Consider the following 22,271-nt stretch of genomic DNA (forward strand, 5'->3'; position numbering starts at 1 on the left):
ACAAAACAGACAACATAGTCAAAATAGCGGTACAGCAGTCATCATTGTGTTACAATTTGAGAAGAAACAATTTTACAAAAAAGTAAAAAAGCTTCTATCAAACATTGCTGCGCGGGTCTGACGTCATAATAATTATTACTCATATAGGAAGACATTTTGTCGTTTAAATGAAAAATAATACAAACACATTGACGGAATGTGTAAGTACCGAGCCAATTCAAATGGATATCACAAAAAACAGTCCAAACAGTTAAAGTCATAATAATAATAGAACGAAGATAAATGAAAGAACATTATAACACATTGTTAAGATGATAAAACAACGTCAGTACGCATAATCTATACATCAAGATCCTCATGTATTATTATAGAAGGTTGATAATATTTATAACAAGGTCTTGGTACCTTTCGATGAATTTTTTTAGAAAAAAAGATGAGACGTTCTTTGACATACCCATGGTTCATCAAATTTCTGCTCAGACGCTGGTGACGTTTTACAAAGTCTTGAGTAGGAGCTGCAAGCTCTTGAATATCGAAAAAGTTGGCAAATAAATATCCCAGATGCAGGTGAAGTTGGTATCTACGAAGGTGGGGGGAATTTATAATTTCAAAATTAAAATCGTCTCGTCTGTCATAGATTCTGGTACTGAGATGACTGTATATGGAAAATTCGAGATATTAGTCTAAAAATTAGACAGAGGAAGCCGTTGTTTCTTTAATTTTTAATTCTGGGGGATATATTAATGGAACCAAAACAGAAAAGTTCGGATTGTTTATCGATAGAACATCATCAATATATCTGAAAGTGAAATTAAATAATCTGGCTTCTTTGATCTTCTTGTGTTTGACAAGTATCTGAAGGAACACCGATTCATATGAAAATAGGAAGAGGTCGGCAAGGAGATGCGCACACCTCGTTCCCATAGGAATGCCGACTATTTGTTGAAAAAGTCTACGTCCAAATTCATCAAATATGTTGTCGATAAGACACTCGAGCATAAAACCATTACATCTGGCAAGTCCGATAAAATTAGAACACGTATTTAACCAAAAAAAGAAACAAGCCTTTACATACAAAATATATGCTGAATTGTCAGCACTAGCAAGTATAAGGTGTAGTTTTGAAAAAGATGAATGTCACTTGAATTTTAAACAAATTTAGTGGCTATAAATGCTTGAAATTGCAGAAGAAAAATGGCTATGAATTTGTGCTTTTTCTATGAGGATACATTATGCTTGTTTAAACTAAATTGCTTGTATCAACGTCGTGTAAATATTGAAACTTCCCATATCAGTAACGATATATCGAAATGAATTCAAAATAGATCGAAAACACAAAGACTTGATGAATACAGGTTTTCCTATTAACAAATAAATGAAAACCTTCAAATCCTGATAAACAAATCAGACCTTTGATTTTTTGGTTGATTCATTTAAGGAATATTTTGGAAGTAGATTGCATAGAGTAAATTTATGACCTAAATTATTGCATTATGTCACATTGCGCATGATAACGATGGTTACCATATAAAAAAACCGGAACGGGAATATATCAGAATGAAATTCAAAACAGTGTGGCTGTGGCCATTGATTGACACATTAAATTCATCCATTGACTGGGACAATTTACGTGAACGTTTGTCTGTAACGACCACTGTTTACGACGTACCTACGATAGACATTTAAACTGTTGGGTCACTTAAGGTTTCTTAACGCCTTTAATTATAAAATAATTCGAAAAATTAATCAGGAATAACCTTTATGTTTTGATTTATATAATTGATATAAATCAAAACATCGTGTTATTTCTGATTAATTTTTCGAATTACTTAATTCAAGTGTTGAGAACCTTTGGTGACCCCATAGTTTAAGTGTCTTTAAAAAGTACATAGTGAGCAGTGGTCGTTACATACAAACGTTCACCTAAATTGTCCCAGTCATTGGATGAATTTAATGTGTCAATCAATGGCCACAGCCACACTGTTTTGAATTTCATTCTAAACGTTTCATGTTCAAAGTGTTTGAGTTTTAGGAAATGTATTGATCGTTTCAAAAGATTTAAGTATCTTAACATTTTTTCATTCAAGGAATGTCATCCGTATTTTAAGTAATGCCGTTACAGAAAGATAGGGAAAACTGTCATGTGTAACAGGCATTTTAAATGATATGAATGGAAAATGCTTTATTGACATCGTGAGTTTAGTTTTTTTATTACAAAATTTGGATAAAGAACAAAGGAAAACCAAACCCTGTGTATCTATTTGCAACAAAAAAAACGAGATACCAGAAATATGAATGTGTTATCTAAATGTGTGGTTCGTCTACACCAGACGCGTCAATTTATTTCGAACAAAATCAGTTGAGAGTCTAAATCCAATACAAAGTTAAAGAACACGAGAAACCTATAATTCCAAACTTGATAGCAATTTTATCGAAAGATGAACATATCCATTGATGTGACACTCCTTCAAGTATTTCCAAACAGTGTAATCATAAGCTTTTAAGTAAATCTATTCCCGTTTAAAATTATTTTCTTAAAACTGGATATTATATTTTACCATATCAAACAGTTATAAAATAATAAAGTTATTACTGTATGTTTATTACATTCCTTCAAGGAGAATAACCCTTTTTCCCCACGGCAAATATCGCGAAAGAAAAATAACTGTTTGGGAATATGCAAGTAGGCAAATTAACTGTTCAAGAATATCCATGTATAAAATATAACTGTTTTTTGCACACATTTGCAAATAATAACAAGCTAAAGACGTCATATATTGAGACCGCATCACAGTTTGCTCATTCTCGCAATGTGGAATTGAACACAAAAACTCAAAAAGCACAAAAGCATATAGCTTAAAAAATTGAAAACAACACATTTATTAATTTTTTGCGTCCGAAGCGCTTTTCTGGATTTACCTTCATCAGGAAAGCTCAAAGCCAAACATTTGAAATCCGAAGACAGATAAGTACCGAAAATCGTTGAAGAGCTAATTGTAAGAAAAAAACCTAAAATAAATATCCAAATTCATCTGAAGCCAACTTTGCCTGAGGGAGTTAAAACCTTAGTTTCATAATAATTTCAAAAGTTATTAACGGACGAATCAAGTAAAGTTTGAAAAATCATGGCAGTACCGAAGCACTGACCACTGAGCTGATGATACCCTCGGGGAGCATGGGGAGTGATAGTCCACCAGCAGAAGTATCGACCCAGTGATGTGAAAAATTGAAAACAACTCGTTTATTAAATTCTTGCGTCCGAAGCGCTTTTCTGGATTTACCTTCATCAGGAACGTTCAAAGCCAAACATTTGAAATCCGAAGATAGATAAGTACAGAAAATCGTTGAAGAGCTATATGTTAAAAAAAACCACCTAAAATAAATAGCCAAATTCATATAAAGCCAACTTTGCCTGAGGGAGTTGAAACCTTAGTTTCATAATAATTTCAAAATTTATTAAAGGACGAATTAAGTAAAGTTTCTTACAACATGACAGTACCGAAGCACTGACTACTGAGCTGATGATACTTAAGTCAGTATTAAAAAAGAACAGATATATGAGAAACCTTGATTTTATAGTTACAGTTGAGAGGAAAATTGCAGACTTTTCTTAAATTTTTACTGTTCATTCAGGGCAAGTTACATCTTTATATTTAGTTCAGTATAATAATATTGTTATTACCTTTATGAGAAATTAATATCCAAATTTATAAAATCGTGGAACGGACATCAAGGATAAAAAAAACTTTCCTCGATTTTAAATTTTTTTAATTGACTTTTTATGGAGGACAGAATTCATTACAGTAACTAAGGATTTTCTTATCCCAGGAACAGATTACCTATTTGGCACAACTTTTTAGAGTTTTTGGGTCATCAATGCTCTTCAACTCTGTACTTGTTTGGCTTTATAACTATTTTGATCTGAGCGTCACTGATGAGTCTTATGTAGATGAAACGCGCGTCTGGCGTTTTAGATTATAATCCTGGTACATTTAATAACTATATATAACTATATATAACTATATTGAACACAACTATTTTAGTTTTCCTTTCCTTCAAAGAAACAATACAATACAATATACCCCTTTATTACACATAGAGGTCAGTCTTGATCAATTTAGGGTATAATATTCCTACGTTAAAACTATGATTGGAAGAAACTAGGAAGACGTGCACAAAAAACCTTATTGTAAAGTCATGGTGATTAACAATTGAATTGTAAGTATAGCTATAAAAGGTTGCGACGACCAATTTTATTAAAAAAAACTTATTTTGAGCTTTGAATGGTCTTAAACAGATAGTGTGGCATCCCTTGTTTCATACTATTACAAGTATTACAACGAACGTTTAGTGTATGTATCTAACCAAGGATGATCAAAATACATTGTATGTGGTAAAATGAGAATTATGTATAAAACTCACCTTAAGTTTATAATACAAAAGACGATTTGTCCCATTCCGTTTACCATTGCTTTATCTTCATTCAATTATTTTTAGCACGTGAAAACTATTTATAAATTCACTTGGTTTACGTTGAAGGCATCGCCATTCTTTTTGCTTCTATATATTATTTGATTTTTTTTTCATTATTATAATTGTTGTCTCAGTAAAATGCCAAGTTTTTCATACTGTTAGATCATGTGGGTCATTTCGAGATTTCACTCAAATCACAAATTTGAGTTATATTTCGAATTTGGTTACATATTCTTACTTGTAAACTGAATATTATGAATATGAAATTACTGACTATATCGAGAACAGTTTCTTTCACAGTCAAAGAACATCTTATATGTTATTCTTGCTGTTTTTGGTTCCAAAACCCTTTTAATCAGTAGTGCTACCAACTTCATTTCATAGTTATCATAAACTTATTTTTTATACTCCCTTAAATTTGGGGTCCATCTGTCTCATCGGCCTAATCAAAATATTTAACATCTGTTTTTGGGGTCACTTTGAGTTTCACTCAAATCACAAATTTACGGGGTATTCAGTGGTCACTTACATCCTAACTTTAGCATAAGTCTTGCCAATATTTTCTGCCTAGAAAGCTCAGACAAAGGCGTATGCTAATTGTTTCGTAGATAGGCTCTCTCCGGCTTTCTACTATATCTTTTGGCTACATATCTGAATCACAGTTCAGATGTTTATCAATCACATGCTTTGGAACCTGGAGAGCGGATAGTGCATAATATAGTGTTTCTGTAGTAGCTTTAAAATAAATTAGACACTGGGCACTAACCAGCCGATCTGATTACTTTAAAGTCATGCTTGCAAACAAACCTAAGTTTGCCTACAACTACACTATTTCTATTTGTTTTCCAAAAAATCGGATAAGTGACCATGCACGCTAAATTGCTGAGACAGCCGTATGCCAAAAATATTGTATATAATTGTATAGTTGTATTTATTTAGTTAATATGTTTTTGTAGTATAGCAATGAAATTATATTCCTAGCTAGTCTTGTACATTTGTATATACACAGGTGTTAAACATTTGTAAACCTTCAGAAAATGTGCCAATACCAGCTCGTAGTTTTCAATGACATGGTTTCGATTTTAAATATGACGTTCATGAATAACCCGTTCAAGAGTATATTATTAGTTATCTTGGTGTTGAAAATTCGTACACCCTATCGTTAATTATCCATTTTTTTTGGGGGCAAAATTTCATTTTTCAAAAAAATTTGGCAAAATTTTATTTATCCCCGGGTGAACAAGGGTGGGGTGTTATTTACACCGGGGTAGTCAACCAATCAGATTGCAGTATTTTTGCTGGATAAGAAATAAACAACTTTATCCTGCAATTGGGTGTTCTTCTATACAGACACAGCCCTACAGATATCGCTATGCTGTATCTGTATACTATACAGATATCACTTTAAAGGTCCGCCCACTGCCGGACTGAGTATTGTATGAACCTGCGTGACCTCAGAATGTGTATTGCAATCGCATTCCAATGACGTATTAATTGCGAATTAACGATTACTTTTATACTTTCTGTTTGTTTTCAAACATTTCTTTAGAGCAATAAGAATCACACCAATTTTTCTGATAACACACACACACGAACAGCAGTCTTTTCTATGATGACAACTATCAATTCCAAAACTTGAATCTGTATGATTATGTAACAAGAACAACCATGTCAATTTCAGCATGCATGTTTAGTGAATGTCGAGTCTGAAGCGTAGGACAACTCGTACACTCCTGTTTCAAATTGGACAATGTTTTGTTATTTGTTTTAACTGTTGAAATTAGTTGTTATGTTCAAATAGATAACTATTCACCTTGAGCGATGCATTATTGTTGACCATTCGAGATTCTTTTTTTGCGAACCCGTCTACAGCTGAATGTGGGATTACTGTATCGTATTACTACACGGGCCTCAAGGGATATCAAATCGAAAACAAATGCAAAACATGTGTTTTTGTGTCTTTCAAAACACCATTAATATACAGAATTAATTGCAGGATAAAGACAATAACTGTTTAGTGTCTTTAAATATCAGCTGTATTTGTACTCGGCTCGAAACAGGTGCAATAGCTCGCTAAAAGCTCGCATACACCTTGTTTCCTATCCTCGTACAAATACAGCTGATATTTAAAGACACTAAACAGTTATTATCTATGTCAATGTTTAATGTACATTATACAGAAACTTTATATTTTAAACATAATTGATTTGAAATGCACGTTTTCCGGTTTGAGTTTATGGGTTCGTTTTGCATGCTTTGTTACAAAAAATAATAACAACATAGCTAGGTTTCTAATTTTCCTGTTTATGTCGTGTCTTTTTTGTTTCCAGTTTTATAAATGAGTTAGTTCAATGCGATATGCAGAGGCTGGTTGAAAGATATATCTAGTTGTTTTTAATGAATATATCATTTACAGATACTTTAATGAAAAAGATAACATTACCAAATTTGATTAATATGCAGACTAAAGATTGATTGTTCATCCATATACAAACTGCATTAGCTTATCATTTAAATCAAGAGTTATTGGACAAAACAAAAGGTTATTGTAGAGGCCTGCATGGTTTTTAACATGTAAGTAAAAGTTTCTATTATATCGATAAAGTATTGCTATGAGAGATATAATTCAATTTTATTTTAAAGTCGTTAAAACGTGGCCACGTGCAGTAATGAACCTGGATTATCTCCCATTTACCAGAAAAATAACAACTTTACATGTGTATTACAGGTTAAAAGGAAGTAAATATAGATCGCTGGCGCCACCTAGATTTTACATCCAAGGTAATAGGTAGAAGTAAATTTATTTTCTGCTGCCTTGGTAATTAGAAATTAAAATTGAAATAGTGAGAAATGAGTGTTGGCCATTGGTGTAAAAATTGCGAGAAATTTAGAGAAAACTCTCTAAGACTAGCAAGATTTTCTGTGCCAAATTAAGCAAGGGGTGTTCTTCATTCATACTACATTGTTTTGTATTTCGAAAATTCCGGAACCGTTGAGTACCCTTAAAAAATGCCATTTTTCTATCAAAAAAGCTGCGGCACCATATGTGTTTGACCATTGCAATTACACCCAAAGGTGTTGATGATTCAGAATTCGATTTTTTTTAATGGATCTTTGATAGTGAAAAGGCAGGACCAAATAAGGCTACCATTGTCGCCTATGTAAATAATTACTTCCTTGTAACCTACATTGATTTTCTTGTTAAATACAATTCGTTTATAGAAACACACCTGCAACTATTTGCAATATTTTTTATGTCGAATTCAGGACGGTAAAACATACGTTTTGTGAACTTATGTGAAAATATACAAATTGAATGTACTAAGTTTACAAAAATATTAAACATGTCACAATATCTTAAATAGATTCTTTTTAATCTTGTGGATTAATGATAGCTAATTTGTTTTATTTTGGTATGTAAAATACGGATATCGAATCTATGTATAAAATGGAAAAAATGCGGCCGAAATGAAGACTTACTTTGTTAACAACTGCATTTTTTGGAACTTTTATAGTAAAAGAGATTCGGAAGTTACTGGTGTGATGGTGTGATAGTCAATCACACAAGTAATGCTTTCGAGAGCTGTCTACCATTAGTTTTTTATCATGACATTTTTGTGCATTTCTTTAAATTCAAAGTTATAAACTTTGGTACATAGTAGGCAATCATACTAATCTGAATTATACTGACAATTACATGCTTTAATACTTAAACAGATCAAAAGACATACAACATAGAACAGTAAACACTAATCATAAGCAATACAAAAAAAATGAGTACGATGTTGGGTATCCATTAGATAGAGTCATATACTTGAAATAAGTAGAATGTAAAACAAAAAACGTCCTTTAAGGCCAATAACCATGATAACATCGATCGAAACGATTTTTACAGTGATTTACATAGTTTTATAAATCGGGTTTGTTGATCATTACTTGCTGTTCACAGATTCTAATAATATCTATAAGTATCTATTATACCGGATTTGTAATCACATAAGCAACACGACGGGTGCCACATGTGGAGCAGGATCTGCTTACCCTTCCGGAGCACCTGAGATCACCCCTAGTTTTTGGTGGGGTTCGTGTTGTTTATTCTTTGGTTTTCTATGTTGTGTCGTGTGTACTATTGTTTTTTTGTTTTTCTGTTTGTCTTTTTCATTTTTAGCCATGGCGTTGTCAGTTTGTTTTAGATTTATGAGTTTGACTGTCCCTTTGGTATCTTTCGTCCCTCTTTTATAGTATTGAGATAGTAGACAAACGATTTAACATCAGCTAAATGTAATACAAATACAAGCTTTGTTTTCGACAACCCTCATTAATTTGCTAAATAAAAATATTAGTCGAAGGTTTCTTCTGAACAAGATTCTATGAATCGTGTTGCATCTCCTTGGCATATCCAATCTTATAAAAAGTAATTATGATACGAGAGGGTAATAATGCCCTTTACCGTCAGGCGTCAAACGGTAATTTTCAGCTACCGTTAGCGACAAATTGGTTAAAATTTTATCGTGATTCGTCAAAATATCCTTATTGTGATTCGTCAAAGGTGTCAAATAATTATCGTTACCGTCATTTCGGGAAAAATTTAACATGATTCGTCAAAATCAGTCGATTTTGTTATCGCCTAAAAGGAAGTGTACATTTTATCGTCATGCACCAACAATTACCGTTAACGTTATTTGGCTAGAATATTTACCGTTATTCGCCATGAAGGTACGTACCCCCATTACCACCCTTATATGAGGACTGCTATGATACGTAAACTAGTTTTGTCCTTGGTTTGCTATATTGTATTATTTTCAAGTTATGCGTTTACACGTCAAAGATTGTATAATATATGAAGATGACTGTTAGAACTGCGCGACATTCTAATGAAAGAAGAACTGTGTCACCTTAATAAAATTTATTCATATATATATGAAGAATAAATCCGGTTATCGAAGGAAAGTGAGCTTACATTTCGGGATTTGTCTTGCTTTATACACGTGGTGAAATTAATGTATTATGAGTGACGTTGATTATTTTAACCTTGACAACTGTGACGTCATTCTTTCTTTCCTACGATACAGCAGAGAGAAGAAGACGTAGAAAATTGTTTTCCTTATGAATTAACAAATGTTGTTTCAAAAGATAACCACCACTCATAACTTAAATTTAAGATGTAATCATAAAATGTAATTAATATGCACGTGTCGATTTACATCTATATATGTTATATCATGTTGTTCGATTTTTCTGCTGTTATTGTTTTATTATTTAGGTTGAAATGCTTGATAGTTTATTTCGAATGAATCCCAATCCTTCGTCACGGCTTCAGACAAAGACTTAGACCATTTTGGCCACAATAGCGAAGTAACGTCTACAAATATTTTATGCTTCTTATAATGGAATTATGTATCCGCTGAGCTTCTGTTTCCCAGGGCCAGTATCCGATATATTTTGAAAACAATACTGTTTTAAATAAGGATATTATGTTGATATATAAGGAAATGACATTATAAGGAATAACAATAAAAAGAAATAAGGAATAAGAATAATGTGAAAATAAGGAATAAGGTTTACTTGTATATACATTTGTTGTACTAGGGACTTGCCAATTATGCTTCTCGTCAGTCACATTCTTTTTCAAGCCGTGGCCGTACAATTTTGTACTTTTGCCAAATAAAATATTTCTTAATTTACATTCGGCTCCACGTTGTCTCAGATAACCGTTGCTATACACACGATTATTATTTGTATATATGTTTGCTATACAACATAGAGTACAGCTGACCCGGAAACCACTTACGTCATATTTGAACACTTGAAGGGAATGGTCAATCGGAACAACACTTAAAATCATACTGAAATTTTGTTGTTGTTTCGAAACCCATAAATCATCCGTATTACAAATCTTCCTTACATTTGTTTTATTATTGATTCATAATTTTCTCATGTTTTATTAGTTCGTAACATTTCGTTAAACGATTTATAAATATTTTTGTCATTAGATATATTTCTGTATGGTCACATATGTGTTATCAAAATAAAGGAGGGGATGGCTAAGAATTTGATTTAGTGCAACAGGACAACATTGTTTATTCAGTAAATCAGAAAACTACTAGAACTTAAAATACGATGCAATCTGCTTTATATGATATATGACCTATTCTGTATATGACAAGCAAAACATTTATATGATATGGCCATGCCATTATTCTTTGTTCCTGTACTATAATCAGATGATCAGATGATGAATGTGAAATTGTCATGTATAATTTTATTTTGAATTGTACATATTTTTGTGGTTTATTTTCAGGATATTATAAAGTGCCTAGAAATTCAACCTAACGATGTTAGAGTAGATTTGATTCGTAACTTCCTCCCCGGCGCCGGGGCTGGAACCTGTACTTTTTTCTAACTTCTACGACAACACCGCCGTGCAGAGACCTTATCCCCTCCTCTAACTCTAGCTTATAAAAATAAGCTTTCGTTTCGGGAGGTGTTACCTTCGTGTAGGAATTAAACAAGGATCTCTGATACAATACACGAAGTATTTATTTTTAGTGTACAGAAATGATCATCTACTCATCTCTTCAGTATAATTGCAGGATGCTAATCTATTTTTAGAAGCATACAATCACTGTAAATTGAATAGATCTTTTGTAAAGAATAACAAACGATTTTTATCACAGGGTGTGACGAGCGGGGTCCTACTTCTACATCCCGAAAGAGCAATTCATTCTTATTCATGACAATAGAAATTGTTGGGTTTTTTTCAATTGCCTGAACAGAATAGATTACTTACTATAATAATAGTGTTTACTTCAAATGATATCAAGACATATTGAAAATAAAAACTTAAGAAATTCAAATCCCAATAGTGAATTTATTTTATTAAGCATCTATTTTCAAGTTAAAAAAAATATTGTTCAATACTCCTTTGCTTGAAGCTATAAAAAAAAATCCTATAACAGGCAATATCTAAAAGAACATTTATATAAAAAATGCTGGATACATTATCAAAAATGTAATATTAATTTTGACTTCAACATCTGTTGCTAAAATATTTTAAAATGTTTAAATCGTGGAATACTGAGGCAGAATTTGCAGTATATTTTTCTGCTCACAATTGATACCAGTCGGTGTATTTTAAAACCCTTATGTTCTATGCAATTTATACAAGCATGCCCGAACCTAGGAATTAGAATACAAATAATAGCTTGAATGCAATTCGTGTTAAAAATGAGCTCTTTTCGGTATACACAATAACTAGATTAGGAAATAGGGGAAGAAAAAGTCTATGACTACGCTCTGTTCTTCCTTTCCTTTGTAATTATACGTGATTATAATTTAAAAAAAAAAACGAAATAATACTGTAACAGTTGTAATTATTGATCAATTAAATTATAACTGTTTTATCCATGTTCTGCTTAAAAGAATACTTTTGACTGATTTTCATTTTTTTTTAATTCAAGGTATATATACTTAAGTATAATTTTAGGTGGTTTTTTTATTGTAAGAGGGTTTATGCATACCACTTCAGTTGTATGTGCATGGCTTAAACCGAATAAGCTTCTACTGAGGAAAAAAAATAATTTAAGTGTTTCTCTATGCATACCACTCTGGAAAAAAGTAAGTAGCTACTAATATATGCAAACGAGACCTGTTTCCGGGCATACATATCGTAACAAATAGATGGAGTAAGACAAAATGATTCAAATGACGGGTGATTCATTCTCAAGGTTACATGAGCAGGGGAAAGATAGTTAAAATACAGGAAAAAAACGGAAAGAAGAAAACAAAACTCATTGTAGTAGGAGTTGAGGGTAAGAAGGGAACCAGGAAAGAAGTGAAGAACAACACTTGTGGTTTATCCATCCATAGATATAGTACTAAGTATATTCCATATAATATAAAACTTTTAAGGGTGCCAAGATCCTTGATCAGTTGTTGAAGAGAAAACATTATAAGCTATACATGTATCATAATAAAAATGTCAAACAAAACATAATCGTGTATTTAATGGTAAATAAACAATTAGAAGAGGCAGATATATCAACAGATTGATCAAAAGATTATTGGTGTTTAACGCCACTTCCAGACGACTATTGTCTATTTTGCACCAACCAGTTTTGATAAACAAGTAAGACGTTTTACCAGGATAGAGCTATCGAGCTTGTACACACTTGCCATGTGGTGATCGAGCCCAATATCGCAGTGTTGACATGATTGTGATACAGAAGTTGAAATACTTAGATCACTCGGCATTGGACTCCGCGAAAAGTGGATATTCAAATGTCGAAAATTTACTGACAAATCAATGTAAAAACAAAAATAAAAAAATACGGAAAATGATGCACTATGTAAATGGTATGTGAATAAGAGATGGAAATTTAAATATGCATCGATCCGGGGATTTATCTTCTTTTTGCTTAAGTATGTAAAGGCATAAAAAATCAAATATATCAGATATATAAGTACAAAAAGTATATTTCCTATTTTCGAAAATATCAAAAAATAGACCACGATCAATGAGATGATGATGTACTTCCTGAAGCGAAGTACAACGAGTGGTTTACTATAACAGGAACTATTCAGTGTTCAATATTTGTTTAGATGACATCCAAAGTGCAAAAATGTAAGTTAATATAAACTTTTAGAATTTACTACAATAATTGTATTTCAATCTTTTTTCATTCCATTTCTATATAGATGTTTTGTGTATGGTTGCATTTCATTTTAGTTTTATATCCAGTTTTTTCCATAGATATATGTAAATGCAAAGATACTGCGGACAAGAAAGTGGTGAGCAGAATTACATACATATTCATCAATAGTGTGTGCAAAAGTATCGAAAATAATGGAATTGCCATATTCTAAGATAACAAAAAAATATACGAGGACAAACAGCAAATTGAGACACGTGTAGTACATTTTGTGTAGCCCTTTCGTGAAAGTCGTTTTCGAGATCCTCATTACAGCTTATATTTTATGATAAAAGTGTATTTTTAAACTGTTTCACTGGTTTGCTGCAAAGTTACAGCAACTGTCAGAAGTAAATAGTATGAAATTCAAAACAGTGTAGCTGTGGCCATTGATTGACCCATCAAAATCATCCATTGACTGGGACAATTTACGTGAACGTTTGTCTGTAACAACCACTGTTCATGACGTACTTACGATAGACATTTAAACTATGGGGTCAACAAAGGTTTCTTAACGCCTTTAATTATAAAATAATTCGAAAAATTAATCAGGAATAACCTTTGTGTTTTGATTTATATAATTGATATAAATCAAAATATCGTGTTATTTCTGATTAATTTTTCGAATTACTTTATTTAGGTGTTGAGAACCTTTGGTGACCCCATAGTTTAAGTGTCTTTAAAAAGTACATAGTGAGCATTGGTCGTTACATACAAACGTTCACCTAAATTGTCCCAGTCAATGAATGATTTTAATGTGTCAATCAATGGCCACAGCTACACTGTTTTGAATTTCATACTAGAAACATTTAAATGCATTACGCTACATGGAATATATAAAATTCTACTTTCAATATTCACTTGGATTATTCAGGTTAGTTTCAAAGTTTCTGCTATCAGCTACGTATACACGAAATGTAATCTGGAACTGATTCGTCTCACCCTAAATAAACCGTCCACAACACGTGACTTTTTTTAAACTCCATGATCACTCTCCAAAATAGTTTATAATGTGGTCCACGGCTAATTTTATACAATATATATAAATTAACAAATAACTTATACTCATACATCATTATTTTAGATCATTTAAATTAGAAAGGTTTCAAATGTTAATTTTAAATGATTTCATATAATTGCATGCATTCTATTGGTAAAAGATCATGGATACTTCATTGCTTTTAAATAACTACAAGAAGATAGCATTTTTTATTGTGAAATGGAGGGTAGTCATTTAACATGAATTTTATCCAAAAAATAATAAATGCAAACTATGAACCCTTTAAAAACTAAAAATAAACCGGACTTCCTCCCATGACTAATACAATACCGTGTCGTTATAACTAACAAAATTGTAATGTATTGATGATAGTTCAACTAATTTTTGTCGACATCCGATATGTTTTCCTGTAAGTGCTGTTAACAATATAACAATATTCATTCATTCATATTATAACAAACCTTAAAAAGTTATTTATCCAGCTTACTTCCGGTAAAATTTTATAGTTCAATAATATTCTGTTTGCTCATGTGATAAGGGTAAACGTTATGAACAGCTTGATTGCTGGTAATAAAAGTAACAAATAAAAATTGTGACCCTACACCATATGTAGAGATAAAAATCCACGCGATACAAGTGTTGTCTGATATGGGTCGGGTGGTTGTCTCTTTGACACATTGCCATTCTAAAATGTTATTCATGTTGTACATGATTAATTGATCCTGATATAATAACTTAGAACTGTCTTACATTTTGTAAGAGAAAATTTTACCAGTAGACTGAGAGCGAAAAATCCTGTACTTTCTATAAGCCCATCTAAGACCCGATTTTTTTGTTTTATAGTATATCATTGTCATCCGCTTGTTTTCATTTGTATGATAAGTCAAATTTAATTTATCGAATATTCTGATGCACCATACAAATTGGAGTGACAAAAGCTTCTTTTCGAATCAAAATTTTGTTTGCCTTGTCTTTCCACAGTTACAGGATCTTAGACCGTTTGTTTGAAAACAAAGTGACAGTATCGTGACTCAATTCGTATAACAATCAAAATACAAACAACTGTCTACAATGCAACATACACTATTCAAGACTGAGCAACACAAACTATACTAAAACCCAGAGCACTTAAGAATTGAATGCTTCTTTTTGTAAATTTATTGGGGTGTAAAAGCGTTGACCGAAGTACATTTTGTATGAAGCGCGGCGGAAGCGCTTCATTCTAAAAGTGTGCGCACGGTCAACGCTTTTACAACCCTATAAAGTTACAAAAAGAAGCATTCAATACTTATAATTACATTTTTTAGCTATGATCATGAAAACACGAATTTTATATATTTTTTTATTTAATTCACCTGTGCACTTTATTGTTGGGCCACGTGTTATCATGAATGAAAAGTTGTATTGAGCAATGCAACTTCTTACGGAATAACACGTGATGTGCAGTTAGCCAATCAGAATAAAGTATTATAATGAAACATACATCTAATGTAATTACATGTAAATGTAAATTCGATGAATAGACATTTTCGGTAGGCCACATGCGAGTCTCTTTCATTTAATCAAACAAAAAATCCCTCATATCCCTATTTGTATTTTTGCTTTCACATGCTCAAAAAGATTATCATAGACTTACTCTATTTTGTACGCTAGACGCACGTTTCATTTCAGAAATTCATCAGTGAAGATCGAATCAAATTAGTTAAAAGGCTAAAATAAAGTACGAAGTTGTAGAACACAGAGGACTGTTAAAATTGACTGAGCGATTTTTACCTATAACAGTTGGTTAATACACAACTTCTTAGATAGCTATGTCATATAATTCAACCAAATGCAGACATACCGGTATTTTTCTGCTTGACAAGAAGTTATGCACCTGGTATTAGTCAGTTTATTTTCAACATATGAGTTTGATTGGCCCTTTTGTATCCTTCGTCTTCTTCTTAAATAAAATCTTTTGATGCTGTTTATTTTAAAAAGACATGACCTTTGGTTCACGTTTTCCTTTATAGACTCAGACGTGTTTTGTTATCATATAGTTATACAAGTTGTTGTTTGCTACAGTTGTATATTTTGTGGATCAAGTTCAAATAAAAGAACGTTAAATGATAACATAAATGTTAAATGTGAAATCTAGTAATACTGTCGTCTTAAAAGCAAAACACTTTTAGTTTGTTTGATAGCTAAGACGCCCAACAATATATCGATAAAATACTACGGAAGTTCTACCCAAGAAATGAATGAATAAAGGTATATAAGGCAAATTTATTTTAAGAATTTACTGTCCTTCCTGCCCTTCAACTTCTAACCAAAAATACCTTTTCTCATTATTTTATTTTAGCGTGACTGCTGCGTTTATTAAAGACGAAATGCGAATCTGTAGAAAAGTATATTCGTGGTATATCTGCTGAGTTTTTATCTATATAACATTGTAATAAAGTAATGCTAGATTGAAATCAGGATGTTTTGTCAATGATATTTTAAAACCCAGTGTATATTTTTACTTCAGATGTATATGCGATTAGTAGGGATTTGTCTGGTAGCGAGAATCATAACAACATTTGCTTTCCATCAGAACTATACTGTACCAAGAAACTATGGTCCACTATCCAAAATAGTTATAAAGGAAGAAAGAAGAAGTTTATACATAGGAGGAAAAAATACTCTTTTCCACTTTAACTTTGACCTTAGACTGCAAAAACAGGATATAATGGGCCCTGTCAACGACAGTAAAGAGTGTAATCCTTTTGATAATTCTTGTATATACATGAGATACCAAACAGTCAATAACCATATTAGTATACTGAAGTCATTCCGAAACTCCCTGATCGTCTGTGGAACAGCGCGCCAAGGTATATGTTACATGTACGATTCATCTGATATCAGTCTTAAACGTAATTTTGGCGTAACAAAGAAGAATTATCTTGGAAGTGAAAATTCATCCGTCATGCTCATCACAAAGGACAAACATGGTATTGATCTTTTTTTCATTGGTCAAAGTTATGATGGCAGAAAAGCAGATTACTTTTACAATGAGTTTGCATCTCTTGATATTTCAAATACTACTAACAATGATTGGAACTTTGATCATTATTCGGCTTGGAGTTTTCTCTCAGTATGTGATACCAAACGCGAAAACTTTAAGTTGAAGTTTCTGCATATATTTGAAGCTGACAAATACATCTTTCATGTTTTCATTCGATCAATAATCGATTCAGGAATCATTTCATATGAAACAAGAATATCAAAATTGTGCAAAGCAAACCACGATTACGGTTCTTATGAGGAAATGGCAATTTCATGTAAAACTCCTACAAAGTATGACATTGGAATAGCAGCTCACTACGACAACGCGCAAAAACAGCTATATATGACCTTTGGTATAAGGGCATACCATGTTGACAACATTCAAGCCGACAATACTCAAGGTTCAGTTATTTGTGTCTTTAGCATTGATGAAATGATAAGGACGTTTGCAAGTGAAGTGTTGACAAAATGTTTTAAAGGAACACCAACATGGGGGACCCCATCATGGCACTGCAATTCTACTCAATGCGCAGCTGCTTCTAAGGTAAATGTCATTAAATTGTAATACAGTATTTGCCTACCTAAACTGAGTCTACAATTGCCTACCCAAACGGAGTCTACAATTGCTATCAAGTTAGAAAGGATTATGATAGCTCAAAGCGTCAGGTTTTTTCACGCTTGCCCTTGCTGTCTTTGAGTTGTAGCATAGCGTGTTTTGACTTTCAGACATCTTTTAAAAGTAGTTGACCAAGTATCATATATAATATAGTAATTCATAAAATTGTGGTATTATATATATTTCAGTTCCGTATGCATGCTAATAAAACCACGGAGCAGATGTGTTCAATGATCTTTATTGACAAGGATTGTCAAGCAAACGATCATTAGTTTCAAGAGGATACAAGTCTTTCCCCAATAATACAAATGGGCGCCATGATATACTTCAGCTAGTAACAAGAGTGCCGAAGTTGCGTTAAACATCAATAAATAATCAGTTCATCAAAATATGTATTTTAAAATTGATTATGACATTCGACTGATGTCCATTTCTGTCATACCTTTTGATTTTAAAGTTTTAAACTCTTTTTACATATCAGCTACAATATCTCATATAAGAGCTGAATAATTTACATAAAGACGGTTGGATCATAAATCTCAAATTGTATAACTTTATATGAGTCTCTACATAGCATATGAGTTACCGTTCAAAATATAATTTTGCAGTAAAAGGGACTGAAACAAAATCAATGGATCCGTACTTGACTTATTGACTCATCAATAGTCTGCACGAACCAAACAACTTTCAAATGGCAGATTCGTATTCACAATCTCTTTTTTGTGAAGGCACACTTGCAAACCCAATGATATAACTACCACAGTGTTGGAACGGAACTGTACGGTTTTCTAATAATTTGGTCATTCGGAGGACTGTCAAGCGGGGCTCCGACTTTTGTTGTTTGTTTGTCTTTTTCATTTTTAGCCATGGCGTTGTCAGTTTGTTTTAGATTTATGAGTTTGACTGTCCCGTTGGTATCTTTCGTCCCTCTTTTGCAAAATAACAAGTTGCTTGATGGAAACTTTGATGAACTCTTATGTTCCTATATAACGTTTCTGCTTCAAGTTTTGATAGCTAAAACATTCTTTATGTAAATATGAACCAATAAAATAATAAGAAAGATATATGCATCCAAACATTTTTCTTAGAATGGTGGAGCCCCGTGTAAAACGATCAAAATTGTCAAACAACAGCGATCAAAAATGTCAAATAAACATCGAAAAATCAATGTTTGCTACCTGAATTGTCATATGTACTTTTTCTGATATATAGTCTTACCTGTCTGAAAGTGTCAAAGCCATTGTCCCAGTAGAAATCCAAATATATACATTTTCTCCATGTCGGATATTTTAATTGACTGTACAATCGCTTGCAAGTTTACTGGAGTATCACTCGGAGCCTTATTATTTTATTGGTTCATATTTACATAAAGAATGTTTTATCTATCAAAACTTGAAGCAGAAAAAAAGGGGGACGAAAGATACCAAAGGGACAATGAAACTCATAAATCTAAAACAAACTGACAAAGCCATCACTAAAAATGAAAAAAAAACAAACAGAAAAACAAGAGTACACATGACACAACATAGAAAACTAAAGAATAAACAACACGAACCCCACCAAAAACTAGGAGTGATCTCAGGTGCTCCGGAAGGGTAAGCAGATCCTGCTCCACATGTGGCACCCGTCGTGTTGCTTAGGTAGCACTCCACAGTTAGAAAATAAAATTAAAAATGAGCCACAAAATGTTTTATCATCTCCTATTCCTGGATTTCTACTACATTAACCTTACTGTTTGTGTTGTACATGTGCATATGTATGTAATCAGTATCTTCCATAGATTTGATTTTCCAAAGTTAAAAGGGTGAAAAATAATTCCTTTAATGTGTATCCATGGCAACATTCTGCATTTATTTACAATAAAATATTGCAAAAAGGGGGGTAAACATGTCAGATATCCCCCCAAAATTTGGATCAAACTAGAATTTCAATGCCTTTGAGTGATACCTTTTTAGAAACTGTTTGTACAGATCTTCTGAATGATCAAATAAAAAATGGGTGTCTTTCGCCTCATTTTTTCGTAAAATCTCATCACAAAGTTCGTGCAAGAAAAAGTTGGAAAAAAACATTGCAATAATTGCCGGACCAATGGATGGTATGGGCATGCAAATACGGACTATCATACAGAAAACAGCCTATATTACATGCATTACATAATCTTGATGTTCATATAAACCCAATACGAAGGCTATTTTAGTACTCAGCTATTCAAAAATTAATTTTATTTCACTCTAGCTCTCATATTTGAAAAATCCACAGGGGCCAAAATGCGAAACTACACACCTAACTGTGGAGTGCTACCTTAAGGTGAAATTTTCCCCCTCCTGCCTCAATGTTTAGTATATTTTCTATGTTCTACTAGGTGTTACGACTAAAATGGTACCTTAGTTTTTAAAATTGGTTCAGTAATAAAGATTTTATGAAGGTTAGCAGTTGGTGTTGAAACGCGACAAAAAGTGATTTAAAAATAAATGCTGGATCATAGAGAAAAACTTCAAGTCTGTCTCATATTTGGGGTAAAATTCAAAAACTTTTCCCTTTTTTCTGTTTAAAATCATAAAACTACATTAAAAGAGGAAAAATTGTACAGTTTTGAGGTATTTGAAAGCACTTATTTGTCAATTTTGCTGTAAATAGTATGCCTAACCTTGTTTTAGAAGCTATCAAGCAGGGTATAAATTTCTTACAGTACTGGCATCATTAAATTTAATTAATGCCAAATTATAATATAAAATCTTGCTAAAATGTTTATTTGACTTATTCGCATTAAAAAATATAAAGCGATACATTCTGAGGATATCATATAAAGCGCAATATTTGGTTACAAGAGCGAAGCTAATGGAGTACAAATTTAAGACCGCAACATGTCTAAGTGTCAAAATGTGTATATTTGGTTGCTAAGGACAGTAAACAATAAAATAATCATGAATTGCAATCCTAGCAGAGTGTTTACCTTCAGAACTAAAACAAGAACATAAAAGACTTAAGACTTGTGGTGAAATTTATCTTAAAAAGTGCATTTCTGTGCTTTCTGGTGTGCCATAAGGTAGCACTCCACAGTTAGAAAATAAAATTAAAAATGAGCCACAAAATGTTTTATCATCTCCTATTCCTGGATTTCTACTACATTAACCTTACTGTTTGTGTTGTACATGTGCATATGTATGTAATCAGTATCTTCCATAGATTTGATTTTCCAAAGTTAAAAGGGTGAAAAATAATTCCTTTAATGTGTATCCATGGCAACATTCTGCATTTATTCACAATAAAATATTGCAAAAAGGGGGGTAAACATGTCAGATATCCCCCCAAAATTTGGATCAAACTAGAATTTCAATGCCTTTGAGTGATACCTTTTTAGAAACTGTTTGTACAGATCTTCTGAATGATCAAATAAAAAATGGGTGTCTTTCGCCTCATTTTTTCGTAAAATCTCATCACAAAGTTCGTGCAAGAAAAAGTTGGAAAAAAACATTGCAATAATTGCCGGACCAATGGATGGTATGGGCATGCAAATACGGACTATCATACAGAAAACAGCCTATATTACATGCATTACATAATCTTGATGTTCATATAAACCCAATACGAAGGCTATTTTAGTACTCAGCTATTCAAAAATTAATTTTATTTCACTCTAGCTCTCATATTTGAAAAATCCACAGGGGCCAAAATGCGAAACTACACACCTAACTGTGGAGTGCTACCTTATGTGATTACAAATCCGGTAGATAGTCTAATTCGGTAGGTCACATTCATGAAACGTTATATAGGAACATAAGAGTTCATCAAAGTTTCCATCAAGCAACTTGTTATTTTGCAAATGTCGGAGCCCCGCTTGACAGTCTCCCGAATGACCAAATTATTAGTACAGTTCCGTTCCCACACTGTGAATACATTTTGGAATTGTTTTCAACCTAATATTACCTGGAATATTTACAACAGTTTAAGAATTTATCATATATCTTTTTTTTTTCACAGGATGAACATTACGAGGTGGCAATTTTTATTTTAAATTGCTTACTAATACTAATAAAATATTTTCACACAAAGTTCATATCAATTTTACAACTAACAATAGCATGGTTATTTATATACTTTTTAATAAGCATTGCAAACTAGTCATTGGTGTACTAAATTGTTCAAAATACTGACGTTGTACTTTATTATAGTTGATAATTTTACTAAAACTTAACCTTGCATCAGGCGAAAACATATCTTATAATTAAAAGATCCTTCCAAAAAAATATGCCTGCAAGCTAACATTTTACTCTGAAATAGTGGTTAGCTGCATTATGGATTGTTTCCCCCCCCATGAACATGATCCATTTACAAATCCGTCGTCCAAATATTTTGTTGGAATAACTGGGTCCAGACATAAGTATAGAAATAACAATAGACAAAATATGTTTTGATTAACAGAATTAATCAGAATATCGTCTCTTCATCTTTGATCTTCGATACC

At 32.3% G+C, this 22,271-nt stretch overlaps 1 protein-coding gene across 3 annotated transcripts in view; it reads left to right on the forward strand.

The window, feature by feature from the left end:
• The first annotated feature begins 12,642 nt into the window (after positions 1-12,642).
• The window catches only part of LOC139485484 (hepatocyte growth factor receptor-like), a 29,775-nt gene continuing 20,146 nt past the window's right edge, over positions 12,643-22,271 (forward strand). Inside the window, exons 1-3 of one of the 3 annotated variants that reach the window (XM_071270000.1) lie at positions 12,990-13,096; positions 16,673-17,734; positions 21,788-21,802. In XM_071270000.1, the coding sequence (XP_071126101.1) occupies positions 16,673-17,734; positions 21,788-21,802 (1,077 nt within the window). In that variant the 5' untranslated portion in view covers positions 12,990-13,096. Of the gene's footprint in view, positions 13,097-16,672; positions 17,752-21,787; positions 21,803-22,271 lie in introns of all 3 variants that reach the window. The other 2 variants (XM_071270008.1, XM_071270017.1) reach the window with 2 other exon arrangements.

The sequence above is a fragment of the Mytilus edulis genome, chromosome 1 (assembly GCF_963676685.1).
Source record: "Mytilus edulis chromosome 1, xbMytEdul2.2, whole genome shotgun sequence".
Taxonomy (NCBI): domain Eukaryota; kingdom Metazoa; phylum Mollusca; class Bivalvia; order Mytilida; family Mytilidae; genus Mytilus; species Mytilus edulis.